Source organism: Miniopterus schreibersii, assembly GCF_964146895.1.
Source record: "Miniopterus schreibersii genome assembly, chromosome: Y".
In the NCBI taxonomy this organism is placed as follows: Eukaryota; Metazoa; Chordata; class Mammalia; order Chiroptera; family Miniopteridae; genus Miniopterus; species Miniopterus schreibersii.
Genome location: NC_138120.1, coordinates 2,925,042 through 2,944,679, shown reverse-complemented (window position 1 = coordinate 2,944,679; position 19,638 = coordinate 2,925,042). Strand labels below are relative to the sequence as shown.

The window sequence follows — 19,638 nt, the reverse complement described above, 5'->3', positions numbered from 1 at the left end:
TGCTCAGTCAAGCTGGTGTATTCTGCTCTCAGGTCCGAAATTATTTAAATGCCCCGCTATTCTAGAAAAAGTACAATTTAATTTTAAACCACACTCAACCCCTAACTCTTTCCGCCCTCCTTCCGCTTTGATAACTAGTTCATCCACCCGGTGCTGGCCACGCCTGCGCCCTTGACGTGGCCTCCAGGGCATAGCAGGGGCTCTTACGGTGAACTCCACGCTTTATGTGGAGATAGCTGGGTGTCGGGGGACTTAACTCTTGAGAGAAACCCCCTGGGCCTCTCCCAGCGGTGAGCGTTATCCACCCAGGTGGGAGTGGTGACTGTGGAGCGAAGGGAAAGAAAGTCAGGCTCATGTGGGAGGCAATCAAGTGATGTTTCTCTCTCACATTGATGTTTCTCTCTCTCTCTCTCTTTGCATCCCTCCCTCCCACCCTTCTACTCCATCTAAAATCAATGAAAAAATATCCTCGGATGAGCATTAACAACAACAACAAAGAAATCTAGTCTTACAACTCTCCTTCCCCAGCTTGGCTCCAGGCCCCTCTGCAGCGCAGTCACCTGAGCTGATCCAGCATGAGACTCTCATCGGCAGCAGCTTCCTCCCCAAGGTGATTCTGGCCACGGATCCCTGGGAGCCGTGCCCTTGCACTCGGGCAGCAGGGTCCCCGGAGCACGCAGGCTGCCACACGGGAGGCAGCCGGGTGGGTCTGCGCAGCTTGGGCCCAGGGCAGAGGCTGAAAGGCAGGGACGCCTTTGCAGGGAGCGGCCACCCAAGCCCTCGGCAGTAGGGCAGACAGGCAGAGGCTCACTTTTCATTTTCATCTTTCAAAGCGCATTCCACACACTCCCCTCCAAAAACAACCTCTGCTTTCCAAGAGCAAGACAAGAGGAGATGGACGGTCCAAACTAGTCAACACGCTCCGTGCTTATGAAAGACTAGTTTGGAGAGCAGTTCCGTGGGGTTTTCTGTTGTGTGCACGCAAGTGAGTAACAGGGAAGAGCGGTGAAGGTTTGACAATGTGGGTCTGTTCTGGGCTCTATCAAAGCAGCTGCCGGGCTCACAGGCAAGCGGGGTCGGGCCCTTTTGAAGTGGTGGCCTTCATGGCCTTTTGTTACGGGCCCTGCTTCCCATCTGGCAGCTTGGGCCCGTCTGCCTTCCCCCAGCAGGTAGGACGCCTGGTCCCCTGGTCCTCAGGAAGAAAGCACAGGCGCAGAGCCCAAAGCTGCCTCAGGACGGCAGACCGCGAAGCTGGGGTGGGATGTGGGTGAGCCAGGGGCTGGGAGGGCACCCGAAGCGTTTGCTCTTAAGTGTTTAATGAGAGGAGACAGAGGAGGACACCGTTGGGGACGCCTCACCGTCAGCTGATGGGAAGAAAACCCAGGGAGGGGCCCATTGACGGGGGGAGAGGTCAAAGGGTGTCTGCTTCAGGGTGGCCAAGGGGCTTACTCTGTTTATCGATGATGATAAATCTAATAGACGTGGGGGTTTTTTGCTTTTGTTTTGTTATTTTATTCTTTAAAAGTATGTTTTTACTGATTTTAGAGAGAGGGGGGGAGATAGAGAGGGGGCTGCCTCCTGCACGCCCCCTACTGGGAATTGAACCAACAACCCCGGCCTGCGCCCTGACCAGGAAGCCAACCGGCAACCTCCCAGTGGCGCTCAACCACTGAGCCACACCAGCAGGGCTGTTTTTTTTTTTTTTTAAATAAAGCTTTGGTTAGTCACGCCATAACCTGGAGGCGGCTCTTTCATTTTTCAACCATGAAAAGCTTTTTTCTCTTTAAGCTTCGCTCTCATTAGTACTGATACAATATCTCATTAGTACTGATACAATATCTCATTAGTACTGATACAGTTTTGAAACTTTTATGCCTATAGAATCAAGCACGATTTCCAACGTATCATGAAACACGTAGAAACAGTATAGCAGTTAAGAACATCTGAAAACACTTGAATAGCATTTTTTTTTTTTTTCCTAAACAAGGTTACTCTTGAAAGTTCCTTGAGAATGTCAAAAACAGAACCCTACCTGGTTGAGCTGAGTAAAAAATGGAACAGACCTGGAAGGTAGGGTGCAAATGTGTGTGTGTGTGTGTGTGTGTGTGTGTCTCGCTAGGCCAAGTAGTCTCCCCTTCCTTTCAGATTCACTTGTTGATTTTAAATGAAAGTCGACCTTCTGTGGGATTGTTTCCTTGAGGGAGAGGGACCATAATGAAGCCCTATTTTAACACCAACCACACCAGCCGCAGTTTAGGAACGTGTGTGGCGCCTGTAATGCATTAATTTAGGGACCTCAGAGCCCCATCAGCGAGGCAGGCTTTTCTGGAAGATCAGCTGAGACGAGCTGGCAGTTTGGGGGCCCGATTCCGGAGAGTTAAGCCGCTGGGCAAGCTTGGGGAGAGGGGAGGAAGCTGACCTCCGCCCTCGGAGCGCCTCCGCCCGCCCCCCTCCCCGTCCAGGCGTCACCCTCGTGAGGCCTCGTGGCCTTTGCAAGGGCGCACAGCCCGCACGGAGCCCAGAGGCTTTTCCGCAGCTCGGGGGAGGCGGGGGCCGGGCGGGAGGCAGAGCCCAGAGCACATGATGCCCCCCGCCCAGCCGCCAGCACATGACCCAGGCGGGCCGGCGGGGTCCTCGGCAGACCTGGGCCGCGTCCTCCGGCACAGACCATGGCCTCCCCGCGCCTCGGGACCTTCTGCTGCCCCACGCGGGACGCCGCCACGCAGCTCGTGCTGGGCTTCCAGCCGCGGGCGTTCCACGCGCTGTGCCTGGGCAGCGGCGCGCTCCGCCTGGCGCTCGGCCTCCTGCAGCTGCTGCCCTGGCGCCGGCCCGCGGGCCCCGGGGCGCCCGCCGCCTCCCCGCCCGCTCCGCCCCGCGCCCCGGCATCCACCCGAATCCTACGCGCCGTCGCCGCCTGCGACGTGCTCGGCTGCCTGGGTAAGGGCGCACGGCCCGGGGGCCCTGGTTCGCGCCCACTTAGGGGCGCGCGGCCCCTGGGTGGAAACCTACCTGGTGCCTGGGCGAGGGCGCGCGGCCCGCGGGTTGCGATTTGCCCGGAGCCTGGGTGAGGGCGGGGGCCCCGAGTGTTGAGATGGGGTTGGAGCTTTGGTGAGGGCGCGCGGCCCGCGGATTGTGATTTGCCCGGATCCTGGGTGAGGGCGGGGGCCCCGAGTGTTGAGATGGGGTTGGAGCTTTGGTGAGGGCGCGCGGCCCGCGGGTTGTGATTTGCCCGGAGCCTGGGTGAGGGCGGGGGGCCCGTGGGTTGAGATCTGGTTGGTGCCTGGGTGAGGGCTGGGGGTCTGGAGTGTTGAGATCGGGTTGGAGCCTGGTGAGGGCGCGCGGCCCGCGGGTTGTGATTTGCCGGGAGTCTGGGTGAGGGCGGGGGCCCCGAGTGTTGAGATGGGGTTGGAGCTTTGGTGAGGGCGCGCGGCCCGCGGATTGTGATTTGCCCGGAGCCTGGGTGAGGGCGGGGGGCCCGTGGGTTGAGATCTGGTTGGAGCCTGGTGAGGGCGCGTGGCCCGCGGGTTGTGATTTGCCGGGAGTCTGGGTGAGGGCGGGGGGCCCGTGGGTTGAGATCGGGTTGGAGCGTGGTGAGGGCGCGCGGCCCGCGGGTTGAGATCTGGTTGGAGCCTGGTGAGGGCGCGCGGCCCGCGGGTTGAGATCTGGTTGGAGCCTGGTGAGGGCGCGCGGCCGGCGGGTTGAGATCTGGTTGGTGCCTGGTGAGGGCGCGCGGCCCGCGGGTTGAGATCTGGTTGGAGCCTGGTGAGGGCGCGCGGCCGGCGGGTTGAGATCTGGTTGGAGCCTGGTGAGGGCGCGCGGCCCGCGGGTTGAGATCTGGTTGGAGCCTGGTGAGGGCGCGCGGCCGGCGGGTTGAGATCTGGTTGGAGCCTGGTGAGGGCGCGCGGCCCGCGGGTTGAGATCTGGTTGGTGCCTGGTGAGGGCGCGCGGCCCGCGGGTTGAGATCTGGTTGGTGCCTGGTGAGGGCGCGCGGCCGGCGAGTGGGCAGGGCGTCTGCGCGCTCGGAGAACCGGCTCCCTTGGGACCGGGCAGCAGGACCAGAGGGCTCTGTGAGACGAGGTGGTCCACAGACGTTATGTCGGAGGGACAGTCGTTCCTAAAAACCAGTTTATTGTGTTGGTTCTCACAAGTTCACTACCAGGGGGCAGCGACCCTCCACCAGCTGAGCCCCGGCGGCCAGGGCTGGTGTGCAGTTTAACAAAAGGTACTGTTAGCTGACCAGGGACCTCGGTCTATAATCTAAGTCTGTGTGTTTTTGACAATTAGATATCTGGGTCTCATAGGAAAACAAATAGTAAATGTCAGAAGGAAATGACCCACAGCTAATTGGTGAAAACCTTCAGTGTATTTGTTAAAACAATGAAACAAGTGTCTTTTTAAACTCCAAAAGTGTGTTTTTTCAACCATTCCTTTTTTTTTTTTTTTTGTAGAAATAAAAGTTAACGCAGACATTAAAATACAGCCGAGACGTACTGGTTGTTATTTACATAATCACTTCTTAACGCCAAGTAAACACAAAATACAGGGACACGGTTATCGCTGCTGATGGTTTTAGTAGACATGCCAGGGCCTGGATGTGTAGTTGTTTTCTGAGTAACTCTGTCTTCTGCTTCCCTCCCTTCCTCCCTCCCTCCCACCTTCCTCTCTCCCTTTCTATCTACTAATCAATCTGTCTGTCCGTCCATCCATCCACCCACCCACCCATCCATCCATCCACCCTCCCACCCACCCACCCATCCACCCATCTATCCATCCACCCTCCCACCCACCCACCCACCCACCCATCCATCCACCCTCCCACCCACCCATCCATCCACCCTCCCACCCACCCACCCATCCACCCTCCCACCCACCCACCCATCCACCCACCCACCCACCCACCTATCCACCCACCCATCCGTCCGTCCATCCATCCACCCATTTTTACAGAGCGACAACTCAGCTTTAGACCGGAATTAGGACCAGGTACAAAGGATGGTCTCATTCTCGCATCTGCTTCTCGCTTAGGTATCGTGGTCCGGTCGGCGGTGTGGTTAGGCTTCCCTGATTTCGTTCAGAACGTCTCCCCCGAGAACAGGACGGACATTTGGCCTGCGGCCTTCTGCGTGGGGAGCGCCGTGAGTATGGCCCCCTTTGCTCGCCCCTCCCCCCTCGCTGTGCTCCCCGCAGGCTGGGGTCCTCACAGAGCGGTCTCACCCCACCAACCCACCCAGGAATGCAAGTCCTCAGCTTCAGCTCCCTCCCCAGACCTGATGACCAGGGACCCTGGGTGGGGGCCTGGGCGATTTAGTGCCATTTCCCACTCCCCTCCCCTTCGGCAAACAGGTCCGATCCTACAAGCCTGACCCCAGGTAGAGCCACAATCAGAACCAGCCGCCAGAAAAACAAAGCTATTGACTTCTCGGATGTATTTTACTTAATGAACTACAGATCCGTATCTATGTTGCTCTGCCCACCGAGTGAGCGCTCCAGTGAACGCCCCCAGAGCCCACGGATGCTGTGCGGACCCCACTGTCTGTAGCACAATTGCCAGCCTCTCCCCCTGTCCCCAGTGGCTTCCCAGCGGCGTCCTGCTGAGCAGCTGCTTCGGGCCACAGCGGGAGGCATCCTGACCCCTGCTGTTTCTCACTAACACAGAGCCCTCCCTCCCTGCCTCTGGGAAGGCCCATCTGTCTTTCCTGCCCGCGCTCCTCCGCTCCCAGCTAAAGAGCCTCCTGTGCCCACACCCTGGGAGCCCTGGAGCCAGTTTGAGCCTCACAGCTGAGCCCCTGCCCTGCGTGGTGCCGATGCGTGGTGCCCCGCGTGGTACCGATGCGTGGTGCCCTGCGTGGTACCGATGCGTGGTGCCCTGCGTGGTGCCCTGCGTGGTGCCCTGCATGGTGCTCTGCGTGGTACCGATGCGTGGTGCCCTGCGTGGTACCGATGCGTGGTACCGATGCGTGGTACCGATGCGTGGTGCCCTGCGTGGTGCCCTGCGTGGTGCCCTGCATGGTGCTCTGCGTGGTACCGATGCGTGGTACCGATGCGTGGTACCGATGCGTGGTGCCCTGCGTGGTACCGATGCGTGGTGCCCTGCGTGGTGCTCTGCGTGGTACCGATGCGTGGTGCCCTGCGTGGTACCGATGCGTGGTACCGATGCGTGGTGCCCTGCGTGGTACCGATGCGTGGTACCGATGCGTGGTGCCCTGCGTGGTACCGATGCGTGGTGCCCTGCGTGGTGCCCTGCGTGGTACCCACGCGAGGAAGGGGAAGGCAGGGCTCGCTAGTGCAGTCAGCCGAGCAGGTGGAAGACAGAGGCAGCGCCTGTCCCGGGCCACACCCGCCCTTGGTTCCCAGGGCAGCCCGCGTGTCCCAGGCTGTCCTGCGCAGCTCCTCTCGCCCCTGGGCGGCCCGGCGCCCACGCCCCGTGCGCTGACGCCCGCTCGCCCTGACCGCAGGTGTGGATCCAGCTGCTGTACAGCACCTGCTTCTGGTGGCTGTTTTGCTACGCGATGGACGCCTACCTGGTGATCCGGAGGTCGTCGGGACGGAGGTAGGCAGAGGAAGGGGCGGGCTCCCGGCCCTGGTCCCTGGTCCTGGGAAAGGTGTGCAGAGCAGTTCCAGCAGCCAGCGCGCCCCACTGAGCCAGCCTGGGACACGGCCACGGCCACGGCCACGGCCGCAACCATGACCACGGATCTTAATCAGAGGCCATCGGCAGGGTCAGAGTAGTGAGGATTTTAAAACCCTGAAAGCGCATAATTCAGTACATTAAATATTTGGACAAATACCAAAAAGGAATTGGCTTGAACATAAAAAAATTTGATTGAATCTAAAGATTAGAGGGAAAAGGTCTTCGAGGTCTGTATTGTCACTTTATGTTCAATACGGACCCCGAGAATGCTGGGGCCACAGGGGCTGCCTGGTGACAGGTGACCCGGTGGTCAGTGCCTGGGTGCCCGTGGGTTTGGGTCCTTGCCCAGCGACTGTTGGCACATTGCTCAACCTCTCCGGCCTTCAGTGTTCTCCACTGTGAAACCATCCCCGCCTCAGAAGGCTCTGGAGGAATAAGGGTGACAGTGTGGGTAAGTGGCCAAGCACGATGCCTGGCATGTGGCAGGTCTCCATGGCTGGGAGGGTGCCCACGAGCGATGAGACAGAAACGTAGACAATGTCAGTGACAGAGAAGCAGGGGGATGGGGCGCGGGGTGTGTCCCGGTCTCCTGGCTGCTGGCTGCAGGTCTGTCCATCACCAAGTTCAAGGTCCACTCCCATCAGGCCCCCTTGAATGGAGCCCTGCTTGCTTTTTAAAAAAATAGCTTCATAAAGTCTGCCTGTTTAAATGCATAAGATCCATTGTCTAAAATTTTAGTGTTTTCACAGAGCGTGCACCAGCACCATCATCTAATTTTATGACACTTTACACCCCCCCCAAATCTCCATCCTAGTTAATAGTCATTCCCCATTCTCCCCTTTTCCCCAGAGCCCCGCCAACTACTAATCTTTCTGTCTCTAGATTTGCCTGTTCTGGACGTTTCCTATAAATGGAATTGTATAATATATGGCCTTTGGTGTCTGGCCTCTTAAACTCAGCATGACATTTCCAGGGTTTATCCATGTCGTTGCATCTGTTGGTACTTCACTCCTGTTCAGTGCTGCGTAATATTCCACTGCAGGGACCACGGCACTTTATCCATTTATCCGCTGCTGGGCATTTAGGATGTTTCACTTCTTTGGCTGTTAGGAATAATGCTGCCTTGGAGATCTGTATGCAAGTGAGGACATGTGTTTTTATCATATGCTCAGGGTGGAAGCTAGGAGTGCAATTCCGGGGTCACCAAGTAACTGTGTATAACCTTGTCAGGCGCTGCTGAGCTGCTTTCCAAACAGGCCGCACCGTTTTCCTTTCCCGCCAGCAGCGAGCGATGGCTCCGGTTTCTCCACATCTGTGCCCACAGCACGTGCTGTTTTCTGTGTGTTCGTCTGGTTTAAGATGTTTAGCCATCCTAGTGTACGTGAAGTATCTCAGTGCGGTTTTGCTTTCCCTGCTGGCTCACGATGGTGAGCGTCTTCTCCTGCCCTTCCTGGCCACAGGTACACCTTCTTTGGAAAAATGTCTGTTCAATCCCTTTGCCCATTTTTTATGGGGCTCTTGGTCTTTTTATTATTGCTCTGTAGGAGCTCTTTATATATTGTAGCTCCAAGGACCTCATTATACGCATGGTTTACAAATATTTTCTCCCGTTCAGGAGGTTGTCTTTCCACTTACTTGATGACATCTTTTGAGGCACAAACGTTTTTAATTTTGATGAATTCCATTTTTGGGGGGTGGTTCCTTGTGGTTGTGCTGTCATTTAAAAAACCATTGCCTAACCCACGGTCACAAAAGATTTATACCTGTTTTCTTCTAAGAGTTTTATGGTTTGAGCACTTTGAATGAGGCCTGTGATCCATTCTGAATGGACTTTTGTCTGCAGGTGAGGAAAGGCCCACTTTTATTCTTTCTTATGTAGATATCCAGCTGTCTGAGCACAATTTGTCGAATGAATTCACTTTTAAAACCGAGTAATTGAGGATACCATGAAGCTGCAGAACACACTGGGCAATCTTGGTAGATGCCTGCTCCAAAATTGATATGCTTTATGTCTATGACGTCATTAACTTTGGTCTCACCGGCCTGGAGCTTAATGCTTGTTTCACGTTTGTGCTTGTTACTTCCACCTTTTTACTTGATTTCCACGCTCGCAGGCATCTGCACAGAACCTACCTGTCTCTGACTGTGAAACTCTCTAGCGAAGACTGTTAAGGGCAAAGGTAGCCAACCAGGCGTGTCAGTGAGGATTAGTTTTGGTTCCACAAAATACATGAAGTAATGACTCAAACGAGATAGGAATTTCCCTCTGATGCTAAAAGGGGCCTGAGGTGGGCAATCCAGGCCTCGCCATGGACATTGGTAGCCCAAGCTCCTCCTATCTTCCTGCTCCACCATCCTATTGTGTGACTTCCACCCTCAAGGTGTCACGGCCCGAGATAGCTGCTGACGCGCCAGCCGTCGCATCTGCATTCCAGGCGGCAGGAAGGGGAAAGGGAGCAATGCACCACCTGCCTCCCTCTCAGCAGCCTCCCTGGGAGCCTCACACAATCCCACTTTCACATTATTACTTTCACGGCCGCGCTGAGCTGCAAGGGGAGGCAAGAAATGTAGTCGGTCAGCCAAGCGCGCTGCAGCTCTGTGTGCCAGCCAGGTTATGTTACTAAGAGAAAAAGGGAGATCAGAGCTATGACTCAAGCGGAGATGTACAAACCGCCAGTATGGAGATAAGAGGAGCCTTTGAACACTGAAGGGAAGCTTGAGAAAGTGGTGCCGTATGCTTCATGGAGGGTGCACTGCTTCACCCGCACCCTGGGGGGCTGGGGCGGGACAGGGCGGCCCGAGAGCTGTCTGGGTCTGGGGATGGGCAGAGCCCAGACTGGACACCCAGGAGAGTGCTAAGAACTCACCCGGGGCCTGGGTGTGGGGATGTGCCGGGCGTGGCTTCCAAGGGGGCCCACCCATGATGCGGGAGGCAGATGCCCGAGGATGCAAACCAGGGGGTCGTCTCCTAAGGGCAGGAGCAAGGGCGAGGTGAAGTTAACCTGGGGGTGGCAAGGAAGAGACGGCAGCTGGCGAGGAGGGGCCCTGGGGAATCCCCGGGCAGTGGGCCAGGCTGCAAGCAGTGCCGGACGAAACCCCACATGCCCTTCTCGATCCTTCCAGGCCTTGGCTGCTTTCTTTGTTTTAAAACGGTTAGCTTTATGTTACGTGAATTCCACCTCAGTAAAAAAAAACAACCCAAAAAGCTCAGAGGCAAAATAGGGCCCGAGTGCTGGGCGCGGGGGGCGTGGGGCGCCCGCGGCCGGCCCCCAGCCCCCCGCTGTGCCGTCTGCCCCCAGCATCATCGCGCTCTACCACGGCATGGCCTGGGGCCTGGGCCTGCTGCTCGGCGCCGAGGGACTGCTCATGCTGTACCACCCGGCCCTGTCCAGGTAAGCGCGCCGGGGACCCCCTCCCTGCGGGGGACGCGGGGCGCTCCCGGCTGGGCGCCTCCCCGGCCACGTTCTCACCCTCACAGCACTGCGTTTTCCTACCCAGTTTTTGGCATCTCCTGCAGTTGTCCCCCGTCGGGCTCGACCAAACACAAGAGCCTTTGTTTCCTTTTTTTGTTATTCCACCTGCTGGGGCTTTTTTTTTTTTTTTAAACAATACTTTATTGATTTTTAGAGAGAAAGGGAGGGAGAGAAACATCCATGAGACAGAAGCATGGATTGGCTGCCTCCTGCACGCGCCCTGCTGGGGGTCGAGCCCACAAGCTGGGCACGTGCCCTGAATGGGAATGGAACCTGCCACCTCCTGGCTCCTAGGTCGACACTTGTCCACTGAGCCACGCCGGCCACGGCCCCAATCTGCTTTTCCATCTCCTCCTTGGGCCTGAGCAGTCCTCCCCCCTCTGCCCTCCAGTTGTTTCCCGGACCTTGTGCCTTTCTCACCTGCTGAGCTCCTACCTGGGCAACACACCTGTGTGTGGCACTGCGGCACGGCCTATGGGGTCCTGACCCGCCAACAGGCGTCCTGGCCCCTCTCCCAGAAAAGAGGCACTGAAATGACTTCTCGTTAACCAGGGGGACCGCTGCCCACTGAGGCGTGAAGCCTGGTATCGCGGTTGCTCAAGGACGGGACCTGGGCCTCTCCACGGTGTCGGCCGGGTGAGCCCGGCACCGTGCACAGGACACGCTCAAACCCTGACCAGCTCATGCAGTGTCCTTGTCTCAGTGCAGTTCTGTTTTTTCCCCTTGAGCAGAGCCCGTGGCAGGACCCGCCATCCCAGTGTCTTTCCCTTTCTTTCCCGCTTCCCAGGGGGACTGTGGAGGCTCCCCCGGGGGCAGCCTTAGACGGCTTCCCACTTACGAGACAAATAGAAGATCCACGTCCCTGTGCTTCTGCGACTCGTTGCAGGTTCACAGGCCTGAGATCTGAGCCAGGCCCGTGCTTTCTGCGGAGCCGGGAGATCCTTGCCGGTCCCTGTTGCTCATGAGCCCGGCTCGGCGCAGGCCCGTAGGCATCTCCCGGAAAACTCGGTTTCCCCCCCGCAGGTGTGAGAGGGGCCTGGAGCACGCCATCCCCCACTACGTCACCACGTACCTGCCGCTGCTGCTCGTCCTGGTGGCCAACCCCATCCTCTTCCGAAAGACAGTGACGGCAGGTAGGTAAGAGGAGACCACGGGGTGACCACGGGGATGGCCGCCCCGTGGGTCCAGGTGATGACACGTGTTGTCCTTCTGGGATTACCTGGGACCGTGGGCCCCGTTCATCCTCCTCCGGAGACGTAAGCAAAACACAGCTGCAGAAACGGAGCAGCTTCCAGACAGGAGAGGGAGCGAGCGGGCTCAGCCGCGGGCCACGCGAGGCCTTTGCCGCAAGGCCGGCGCCTGTGGGCTTTCCCCTGCGCCCGGGCTCATCCCGGGCCCACCCGGTGCGACTGGAGGCCCCGGCAGTGGCCTCGGGAAACGGGCCTGAGGCAGGAGCAGGAGGAGAGGAAAGGGCCCAGGAGGGCATGGAGGGTGCTCTGGGGGCTCGGGGCCTGCTTACCCCTGCAAGGAACCTGGCCCTGGCCCGCGTCTTTGCCCAGCGGAGCAGGAAACAGGGGTAGAGAGCGCAAGAAATGAGTCCGACGCAGCAGTGAGGACCGGGGCAGAGGGAGGTTGTGGGTCAGCAGGACGCGTGGGAACGCATCTGGGCTGAGGCCAGGGGACATGCATTCCAGCCCCACCCCGTCCCCCAGGCAGCAAAGCTGGGGTGCGTCTCCCGCCTCCAGCGGCGGGAATCTCGCAAAGTGCGGACGGACTGGGAACACGGACGGACTCCGAGTAACGCAGCCTCCCACTGAGAATAGCAAAGGATCACGGCTCTTGGGGTCACTCTTTCCATCTCTACGTTTTATAGTAGTGTATTAAATACAGCAATTTGTTTATATGTTTATTGATTTCAGAGAGAGGAAAGGAGAGGGAGAGAGAGAGAGAGAGAGAAACATCAATAATGAGAGAGTCATTGATCGAGCCCACAACCCGGGCATGTGCCCTGACCGGGAATTGAACCCTGATCGCCTGGATCCCGGGTCGACGCTCAACCGCTGAGCCATGCCTGGCCAGGCAATATAGCAATTTTTAATAAAATGGCATAAAAATAGTCAGATTCAGTGATATCAGACAAATGAAACTGACAAACAAAAGACAGCAAAGAGACTCACTATGATGCTAACAGTTGCTGCCACGTGGACCGTGGCTCATTCATTCTTGAAACTCTTTTAAGTCTTCCAACTTGCCCATAAGGAGAAACTCTAAATCTTTCCACGTTTTATTTATTGTTAATATTTTTATTGATTTTTGCAGAGAGAGGAAGGGAGAGAGGGGGAGAGACAGAGAGAGAGAAACATCTGCCTCCCGCACGCCCCCTACTGGGGATCGACTCACAACGCAGGTCCGTGCCCCGACCGGGAATCGCACCTGGGACCTTCCAGTTCACGGGACGAGGGCCACCCAGCTCAGCCACACCGGCCAGGGCTACATCTTTCGACGTTTTAAAACAATAGAAAATATAAATTTTTACAATAGAAAATATAAATCTTTAAGAACACGGTCCCTGAACTAGTAAAATCCAAGTAAAATCTGGAGTTTCATTCGCGGTACGGTCCCGATGTTCGTTTCTTTCGGGGACCTCGGTCCCCACGGTTGCGCAAGATGTTAGCTTTGGGGGCAGGCGGGTAAATATGCACAGAAACTCCCTGTGCTATATCTGCAAATGTCACGTCCGTCTAAAACTGTTCCAGCCCGGCCGGGCGCGGCTCAGCGGTTGAGCGTCGACCTGGGATCCAGGCGATCGGGGTTCGAGTCCCGGTCAGGGCACAGGCCCGGGTTGCAGGCTCGATCAATGGCTTTCTCATCATGGATGTTTCTATCTCTCCCTCTCCTTTCCTCTCTCTGAAATCAATAAAGATATATTTTTTTAAAAAATTAAAAAAAATAAAATTGTTTCGCCCCCCCGCCCTGTCCCTCGGCGGGCATGTCGCCAACACCGCGTGCCCGCCCCTCTCGTCTTCGCAGTGGCCTCGTTACTGAAAGGGAGGCAAGGCGTCTACACGGAGAAGGAGAGACGGATGGGAGCCCTGATCAAGACCCGCTTTTTCAAAATCATGCTGGTGTTCGTGGTCTGGTAACGAGCCTTCCTCCCGCTCACTTTCCCTGTCCCGGGAAGGGAGGTGCAACCAACTTGCTCCCTTGCTTGTCCACACGGGGCCTGCGAGTTGCGAAGGGCAAAGCCTTTGGCGAGGAAACCTTTGAGTCCGCGCTAGGAACCCTGGAGGGAACGCACGCGGGACCGCGGGGCAGGTCCGCAGCCCCCGAACCTCTGGGAAGAGCCAGACCTACCGAATGACACGCGAAACCCTTAGCACAGCCGCCCCGGGGGCGGCTCCCACGGTCCCAGCCACGTGTGCCCCTTGCCAGGGTTACCACGGAAACAGCCCCGGGCCCGCCTTTTCACTCCACCCGCTGGCATCAGTCTTGGCACCAGGATCCCAGGCGGCCCAAGGGCAAGGCCACGTCCTTGGTGTGGTGACTCAGAGCTCGGGCCTTTGGGTAGCAGCAGCTCCCCCGCAGGTTCGCCCCCCCGTGGGTGCCTTCGGAATAGACCTGCCCCCCGCGCGGAACAGACGGCTCAGAGAGCCCTCAGCGGCCGCCACGGGGTGCTTCTCAGGACGGGCTGGCCTGGCGGGTCGGTCAGGGGCCTGACACCAGGAGGCTCGGGCACTGTCCCGGGAGGGGCGCCCACTCTCGCTCACGCCCGGCGCCTGCCCTGTCCGTCCCACTGGCCCCCAACCGCAGCAGCGAACATCCAGTGTCAGGATGAGGTTCGCTCTGGCCTCCCTCCCAACGCCAGGCTGCTCTTCAAGGGGCGGCCGAGTCCCGGGTTAGGGGGTGGAGGGTCTGTCTGTCTGTCTGCCTGAGACTGAGAAGCAGCCACAGCTCTCCCGTCAAGTCCCGACGTGCTGGGCCGTCCCTGCGGGACCCTTAGCGGTTGGACGGCCCTTCCCCGGGCCCCCAGCATCTAACAGCACCCCCTGCGGCCCGGCCCCCCCGCCCGCGGGCCGTTCTCCCCCCAGCTGGCTGCCCAACGTCGTCAACGAGGGCCTCCTGTTCTACCTGGAGGTGCAGCCGGACGTCAGCACAGGCGCTCTGAAACGCGCCCGCAACGCGGCCAAGACCACGTGGTTTATCATGGCAAGTCAACTCCCGGTCTTAAAGTTTCTTCTCGGGAAAAAAAATCAGATCGGGCCTGGCCGGCGGACTTCGGTCCCAGGCACCCAGAGGTGGCTGCTGCCCTTCGGGTCGGGGCGCAGGCCCGGGCTGCGGGCTCCATCCCCAGCAGGGGCCTGCAGGAGGCGGCCGGGCCGTGTCACTCTCATCGACGTTGCTCTCTCCCTCTCCCTCCCTCTAGGGGTCGATATTAAAAAATATTTCTCAAAAAAGAAACCAGAAGGAACAAAACCCCACTCATAAATATGAGTCGAGCACGTCTCCCGACACCACAGGCACGCCCAGGTGTCACTCGTTGGGGACGTTATTAAATGGGTCCAGCTCCGGTAAATCGATTTGCTGCAGGACATCAAGTCTCTCGGGCAGACTCGGATCCCAGGGAACTTACCTTGGAGAACTGTCTCAGGCTGTGGAAAAGCCATAGGGCTGATGGTCTCCCTTATGAAATTGTCCGTAATTATAAAGCATTAGGGACCCGAATTTTACAAAAAGTAATCGTTAAGTAAATGACGGTCCTTCATCTCGGTGGAACATTATACAGACGTTAACAATAACAATTAGGAAGTCTTCAGTATTAAGTGAAAAATGCAGGAAATAAAAATTATACTCGCCCGGCCTGTGTGGCTCAGTGGCTGAGCGTCGACCCATGAACCTGGAGGCGACGGTTCGATTCCCAGTCAGGGCACGTGCCCCGGTTGCAGGCTCGGTCCCCAAAAGGAGGCAAACCAACTGATATTTCCATCTATCTCTCCCTCTCCCTTCCTCTCTCTAAAATCAATTAAAAAAAAGACATTTAAAAAAAGATTATAAATTTTAAAAATTATACTGAATACAGGTACATAACATGTGCATAAAAAAACTATTGGCTAGGAATACATGCAGTGATCCCCTCCCAGTGTTTCCACCACATTGCATTTATAATAAAAAACACGTTCACGAGCTGTTAGTGCGGAGGCACAGGGACCTGTGTTACGTCCCACGGACCTGCCGCTCACGCGAGGCAGCCAGTGGGCATGCTGCGGGCACGTCACCGCGAGCACCCGGGCTCGGAGCCTGCTTCCTGCGCTCACCCGAGGTCTCCCCCCCGCAGGGCGTCCTGAACCCCGCCCAGGGGTTCCTCCTGTCCCTGGCCTTCTACGGCTGGACCGGGTGCCGCCTGGACTTCCAGCCGCCCAGGAAGGAGATCCAGTGGGAGCCCGTGACCAGCTCAGCCGCCTGCGCGCCCCGTGGCAGCCCGGCCTCCAGGAAGGCGGCGCGGGCCGGCGGGCACACCTCGGACGAGGCCCTGAGCATGCTGTCTGGGGGTAAGGCTGCCGAGGCAGGCGAGCCGCGGGGCCCTGGGCTCCCCCGGGAGCCCTTTAGCAAACCAGGTGACTGGGGTGGAGGTGCTCTCCCTGACATCCGTCACGCAGGTCACGGTGCGCACGGGGCGGCCGTGTCCCTCGCTGACACCCACCTTGCATCTCACCATCCGCCTCTCCTTGCAGATTTTAATGGTGCCTTCTGCTTGGTCACTGAGCCTTGTATTAATTCTAAATGGGCCCCCGGGCTGGATGGCATTTTGAATAGATCCGTTGTCACGGGGACCCCTCGGGAACACTTGCTGGGACGCGGTGGACAGCAGGACACGCCCCGTGTGGGTCACAGCTGGTTTGGTTTATCCCCTCACCTGGGGGCATCGAAGAGAAGCCGGTGAGCCGGCGTGGGCTCCTGAAATTCGTTTTCACCAAACGCCCGGCCCTGTGATCCTCAAATTGTGCCCTGCGGAGCCCTAATGTGCCCTCGGGCATCTAGGAAATGACTCAAATCCCATCCAAACGTCAGATGAAAACCTGTGGGAAGTGTGTTGGGATCCAAATACTATCCCCGGATCCACCAACCCTTGACCTGTCCGACCAGGGTAGCTCAGGCCTGGAGCTCGGAGTGGCGCTGGCCCCCCCGCGTCGTCTCGGTGACCATCCCGATGGCAACGCGAGCTCCCCAGGACCCTTCCATTTCAGCTCCTTGGCCGTTCACAACCAAATTCCCCTCACACGCTGCAAGGAAATCAAAACGCAAGCAGCTGGATGTCTGGGTTGCTGGAGACATCTCCGACACCTCCAGCTTTGGGGTACAGTGTTTCATGCTGGCGGAAGCAGCCCTACTAGTTATGATCACATTTGTTGTTTCCTACAACCCATGTTGTAACTTACGAAACAAACTCTGGCCAGTGGGCTCCTCTCTTCTGTTTGTTAGGGGTCCCTGTAAGGTTTCGTCTCGGCAAAAACGTCTTCTGATGACACACGTTTTGAGAGTCACCGCCCTGACGTCCGTGAAGTTTTAACGGACTGCCGATTTGGGAGGGACAGGCAGAGTGAGCCCCGAGAGAGGGCGTCTCTGGCAGCTGTAGTTCTAGGGGAGCCCAGGGAAAAGAGGTTTTGGGAGGCTGAGAGTTAGGGTGATGAACGGCGTGTCCAAGGGGTTGAGGCAGCTTTTCCTTCATCAGCTGGCACTGGGTAGATGGACCCGAGTTCTCTGTTCAGCCCCATACCCATCCCGTCTCTGCCTTCGAGCGGTTCTTGCGCTCAGAGCTCGGCGATTCTCTGGGGCAGGGTGTCCTGTGCACTGGGGGGTGTGAGCAGCACCCCTGGCCGCCACCCACCAGATGCCAAGAGCACCACTCCCAACTGTGACGACCAAAACTGTCCCCAGACAGCGACAGACGTCCCCAGGGGAGCACAGTGACCCGAGGTCAGGACCAGTGTCTCAATAATTAGGCTTTCCAAAGCTCTGATCCCCCAAATTTCCTTTTCCCATGTTGTCTGAGCTAAATGCATTGAAGGGCGGTTTGTGCTCAGGTGACCAGCTTGGTTTACTCTCAGGGCCCAAAAATACGGTGACAAATTTGACTGCCTCCCGGAGAAGGGTCTGGTGTGGTTGCAATCGGCATCTGGAGGGGAAACAGTAGTTGTGGCTGAAGCTGAAAGACAGAGATCCTGTGTTTACCGACCGTCTACCTCCTGAAATCCTCCCTCGAGGATGAGGCACCCACCGAGGCAATTGCTGTTAGCGTGGTGCCCCCTGGGGAGGAGCAGAACATTTTATCTTGAAATATTAGGTCCCCGTTCTTTGTGGCTTCCATCTGTGCATCCCCTACAAGCAGCCTAGAACCCGGCACCCAGCGGGGTATTTGCAGAATGAAGGAGCAATTCTGACACCTGCTCCAAAGGACGCGCGCAGGTTCTGAAGGCAGGCGGGTTCTTGGAGTGATCACACAGCCCCCCAGGTCACTCTTAGGAGGAGGAACGTTTGCTTTTATTCTACTGATAACCCACTACCCACCCCCCAAAACCATGTAGCAGCATCATCTATGGAAAGACCACTCAGAGGTGTCCCAGCTTGACAGAGGGTGTCCTCCCTCTCTTTGGGCGCCTCCTGGAGTCGAACGCAGGCCAGGCAGCGACACAGTGCACTGCGATCTCCTTCCTCAATGCAATATTGCTGAAGCTGTGAAACACCTTCCAGGACATCGACACCATCATGATCTTTTCTCTTCCCCTCTGCAGGTTCCGACGCCAGCACAATCGAAATCCACATTGCAAGTGGGTCCCGCCACAGGAACGACGTCGAATCTGTTCCAAAAGTCCAGGGAGACCTGTGAGAGGGACGTGGCAGGGTCCCGACCCGATACCCTCCCACTCTGCATCACTCATTATTCAGAATTGTGTTCTTGCCTTCCCATCCCCGCTCTGTCAGGGTGTATAGCGTCCCCCAATCTCACTCTCTTTGTGAAAAGAGAGATGACCCATGAGCGTGCACTTGGGAATGGAAGACTTCTTTCTAGAACAGTGATTTTCAACCAGGGCGCCACAAGAATTTTTAACACATGCAACACCTGACTATTTAGTCAGGGGCACTGACCTCTTTTCCCTTAGACTGTCAAATAAAAAAATGACAGCCAGCACAATAGCCACTCAGTGTGCATGAATTGAAATTATACCTGTTTTTATTTGTCAGATCTGCAAAAAATATATATTTTGGTGTGCTGTAGAATTTTAGTAATTAGTTTAGTGCCACGAGATGAAAAAGGTTGAAAATGGCTGCTGTAGACCAAATGCTCAGCAGCTTCTGTAGACGCTGTAATGTAATGCCAGGTCCAAATCCCTGGGAAAGTTAATAAAGTTGTTGTAACCAAGCTCCCAGTCTCGCTTAGATTCTGTCTGAAAAGCACTCCCAGCAAATGCTCTTGGGTAAAGTTACTGATGATGCCAAAAGGGCAGCAACGTGGAGAAGCAGCTGATGAGCAGGGCACATGGACCGGCTGTGCTGCATGTTCTTGGTGCATTACAAGAGGGCACAGAAGAGACAATTCTCATCAGGAATTCAGCCTTTGGTCCCCACAGCCCTGCACATTCCTTGTGCACAAGAGGGCATGGAACAGACAGCTCCCATCAGGAATGCAGCCTTTGGTTTCCAGGGCCCGGCATGTCCTTCATGCACCACAAGAGGGCGCAGAAGAGGCAGCTCCCACCAGGAATTCAGCCTTTGGTCTCTCCGTGGTGCTGCAACTCCTCAGTGCGCCACGAGATGGCGCAGAAGAGCCAGCTCCCACCAAGAATTCAGCCTTTGGTCTCTCCGTGGTGCTGCAACTCCTCAGTGCGCCACGAGATGGCGCAGAAGAGCCAGCTCCCACCAGGAATTCAGCCTTTGGTCTCTACCTGGTGCTGCAACTCCTTAGTGCGCCACAAGAGGGCGCAGAAGAACCAGCTCCCATCCCCTGGGAAAAAATACCTATGTTGGCAGAAATACTGTGCCATGCATTGGCGTTGTTAGCCAGCCAGGTGTGTGCAGCAAAGCGAGAGCATTTTCTGAGGACAGTGCAGGCAGCTCTGCCACGTGAGACCTTTTACACGTGGTTAGGACCTGCTTTCACTTTGGAAAAGCTCTGCACGGAGCTTCTGGATTTGTACTTCTGGAGTTGCGTGGCCCTAGACGGGGTCAGGGCACTGCCACCACGCCGCCCAGGCCTGCACATTCCTAAGCTGGGAGCTGATCCAAAGGGACAGGGATGTGCGAGGGAGTCAGCTTTGCTGAGTGGCATCTGCGTTCGCTCTTTTAAAATTTTGGGGTTTTTTTAGAGGAAGGGAAAGGAAGAGAAACATCAATGAGAGACATCATTGATCAGCTGCCTCCCGCATGCCCCCTACTGGGGATCGAGCCTGCAACCTGGGCATGTGTCCTGACTGGGAATTAAAACAGTGACCTCTTGGTTCCTGGGTCGATGCTCAACCACTGAGCTGCACCGGTCAGGTG

General features: G+C 57.0%; 1 protein-coding gene across 2 annotated transcripts; it reads left to right on the top strand.

Moving 5' to 3' along the window:
- Positions 1 to 2,597: 2,597 nt before the first annotated feature.
- Positions 2,598 to 19,333, top strand: LOC308551948 (G-protein coupled receptor 143-like). 2 transcript variants are annotated; one of them, XM_081126860.1, is made up of 9 exons: positions 2,598 to 2,937; positions 5,026 to 5,135; positions 6,456 to 6,550; positions 9,931 to 10,023; positions 11,128 to 11,237; positions 13,135 to 13,243; positions 14,193 to 14,310; positions 15,437 to 15,650; positions 17,892 to 19,333. In XM_081126860.1, the coding sequence occupies exons 1-9, from the start codon at positions 2,670 to 2,672 to the stop codon at positions 17,984 to 17,986; spliced, it is 1,212 nt and encodes a 403-aa protein (XP_080982986.1). In that variant the 5' UTR covers positions 2,598 to 2,669; the 3' UTR covers positions 17,987 to 19,333. The 2 variants fall into 2 exon arrangements, with proteins under 2 accessions (XP_080982986.1, XP_080982985.1); XM_081126859.1 differs by having other exon boundaries at positions 15,437 to 19,333.
- Positions 19,334 to 19,638: the final 305 nt, after the last annotated feature.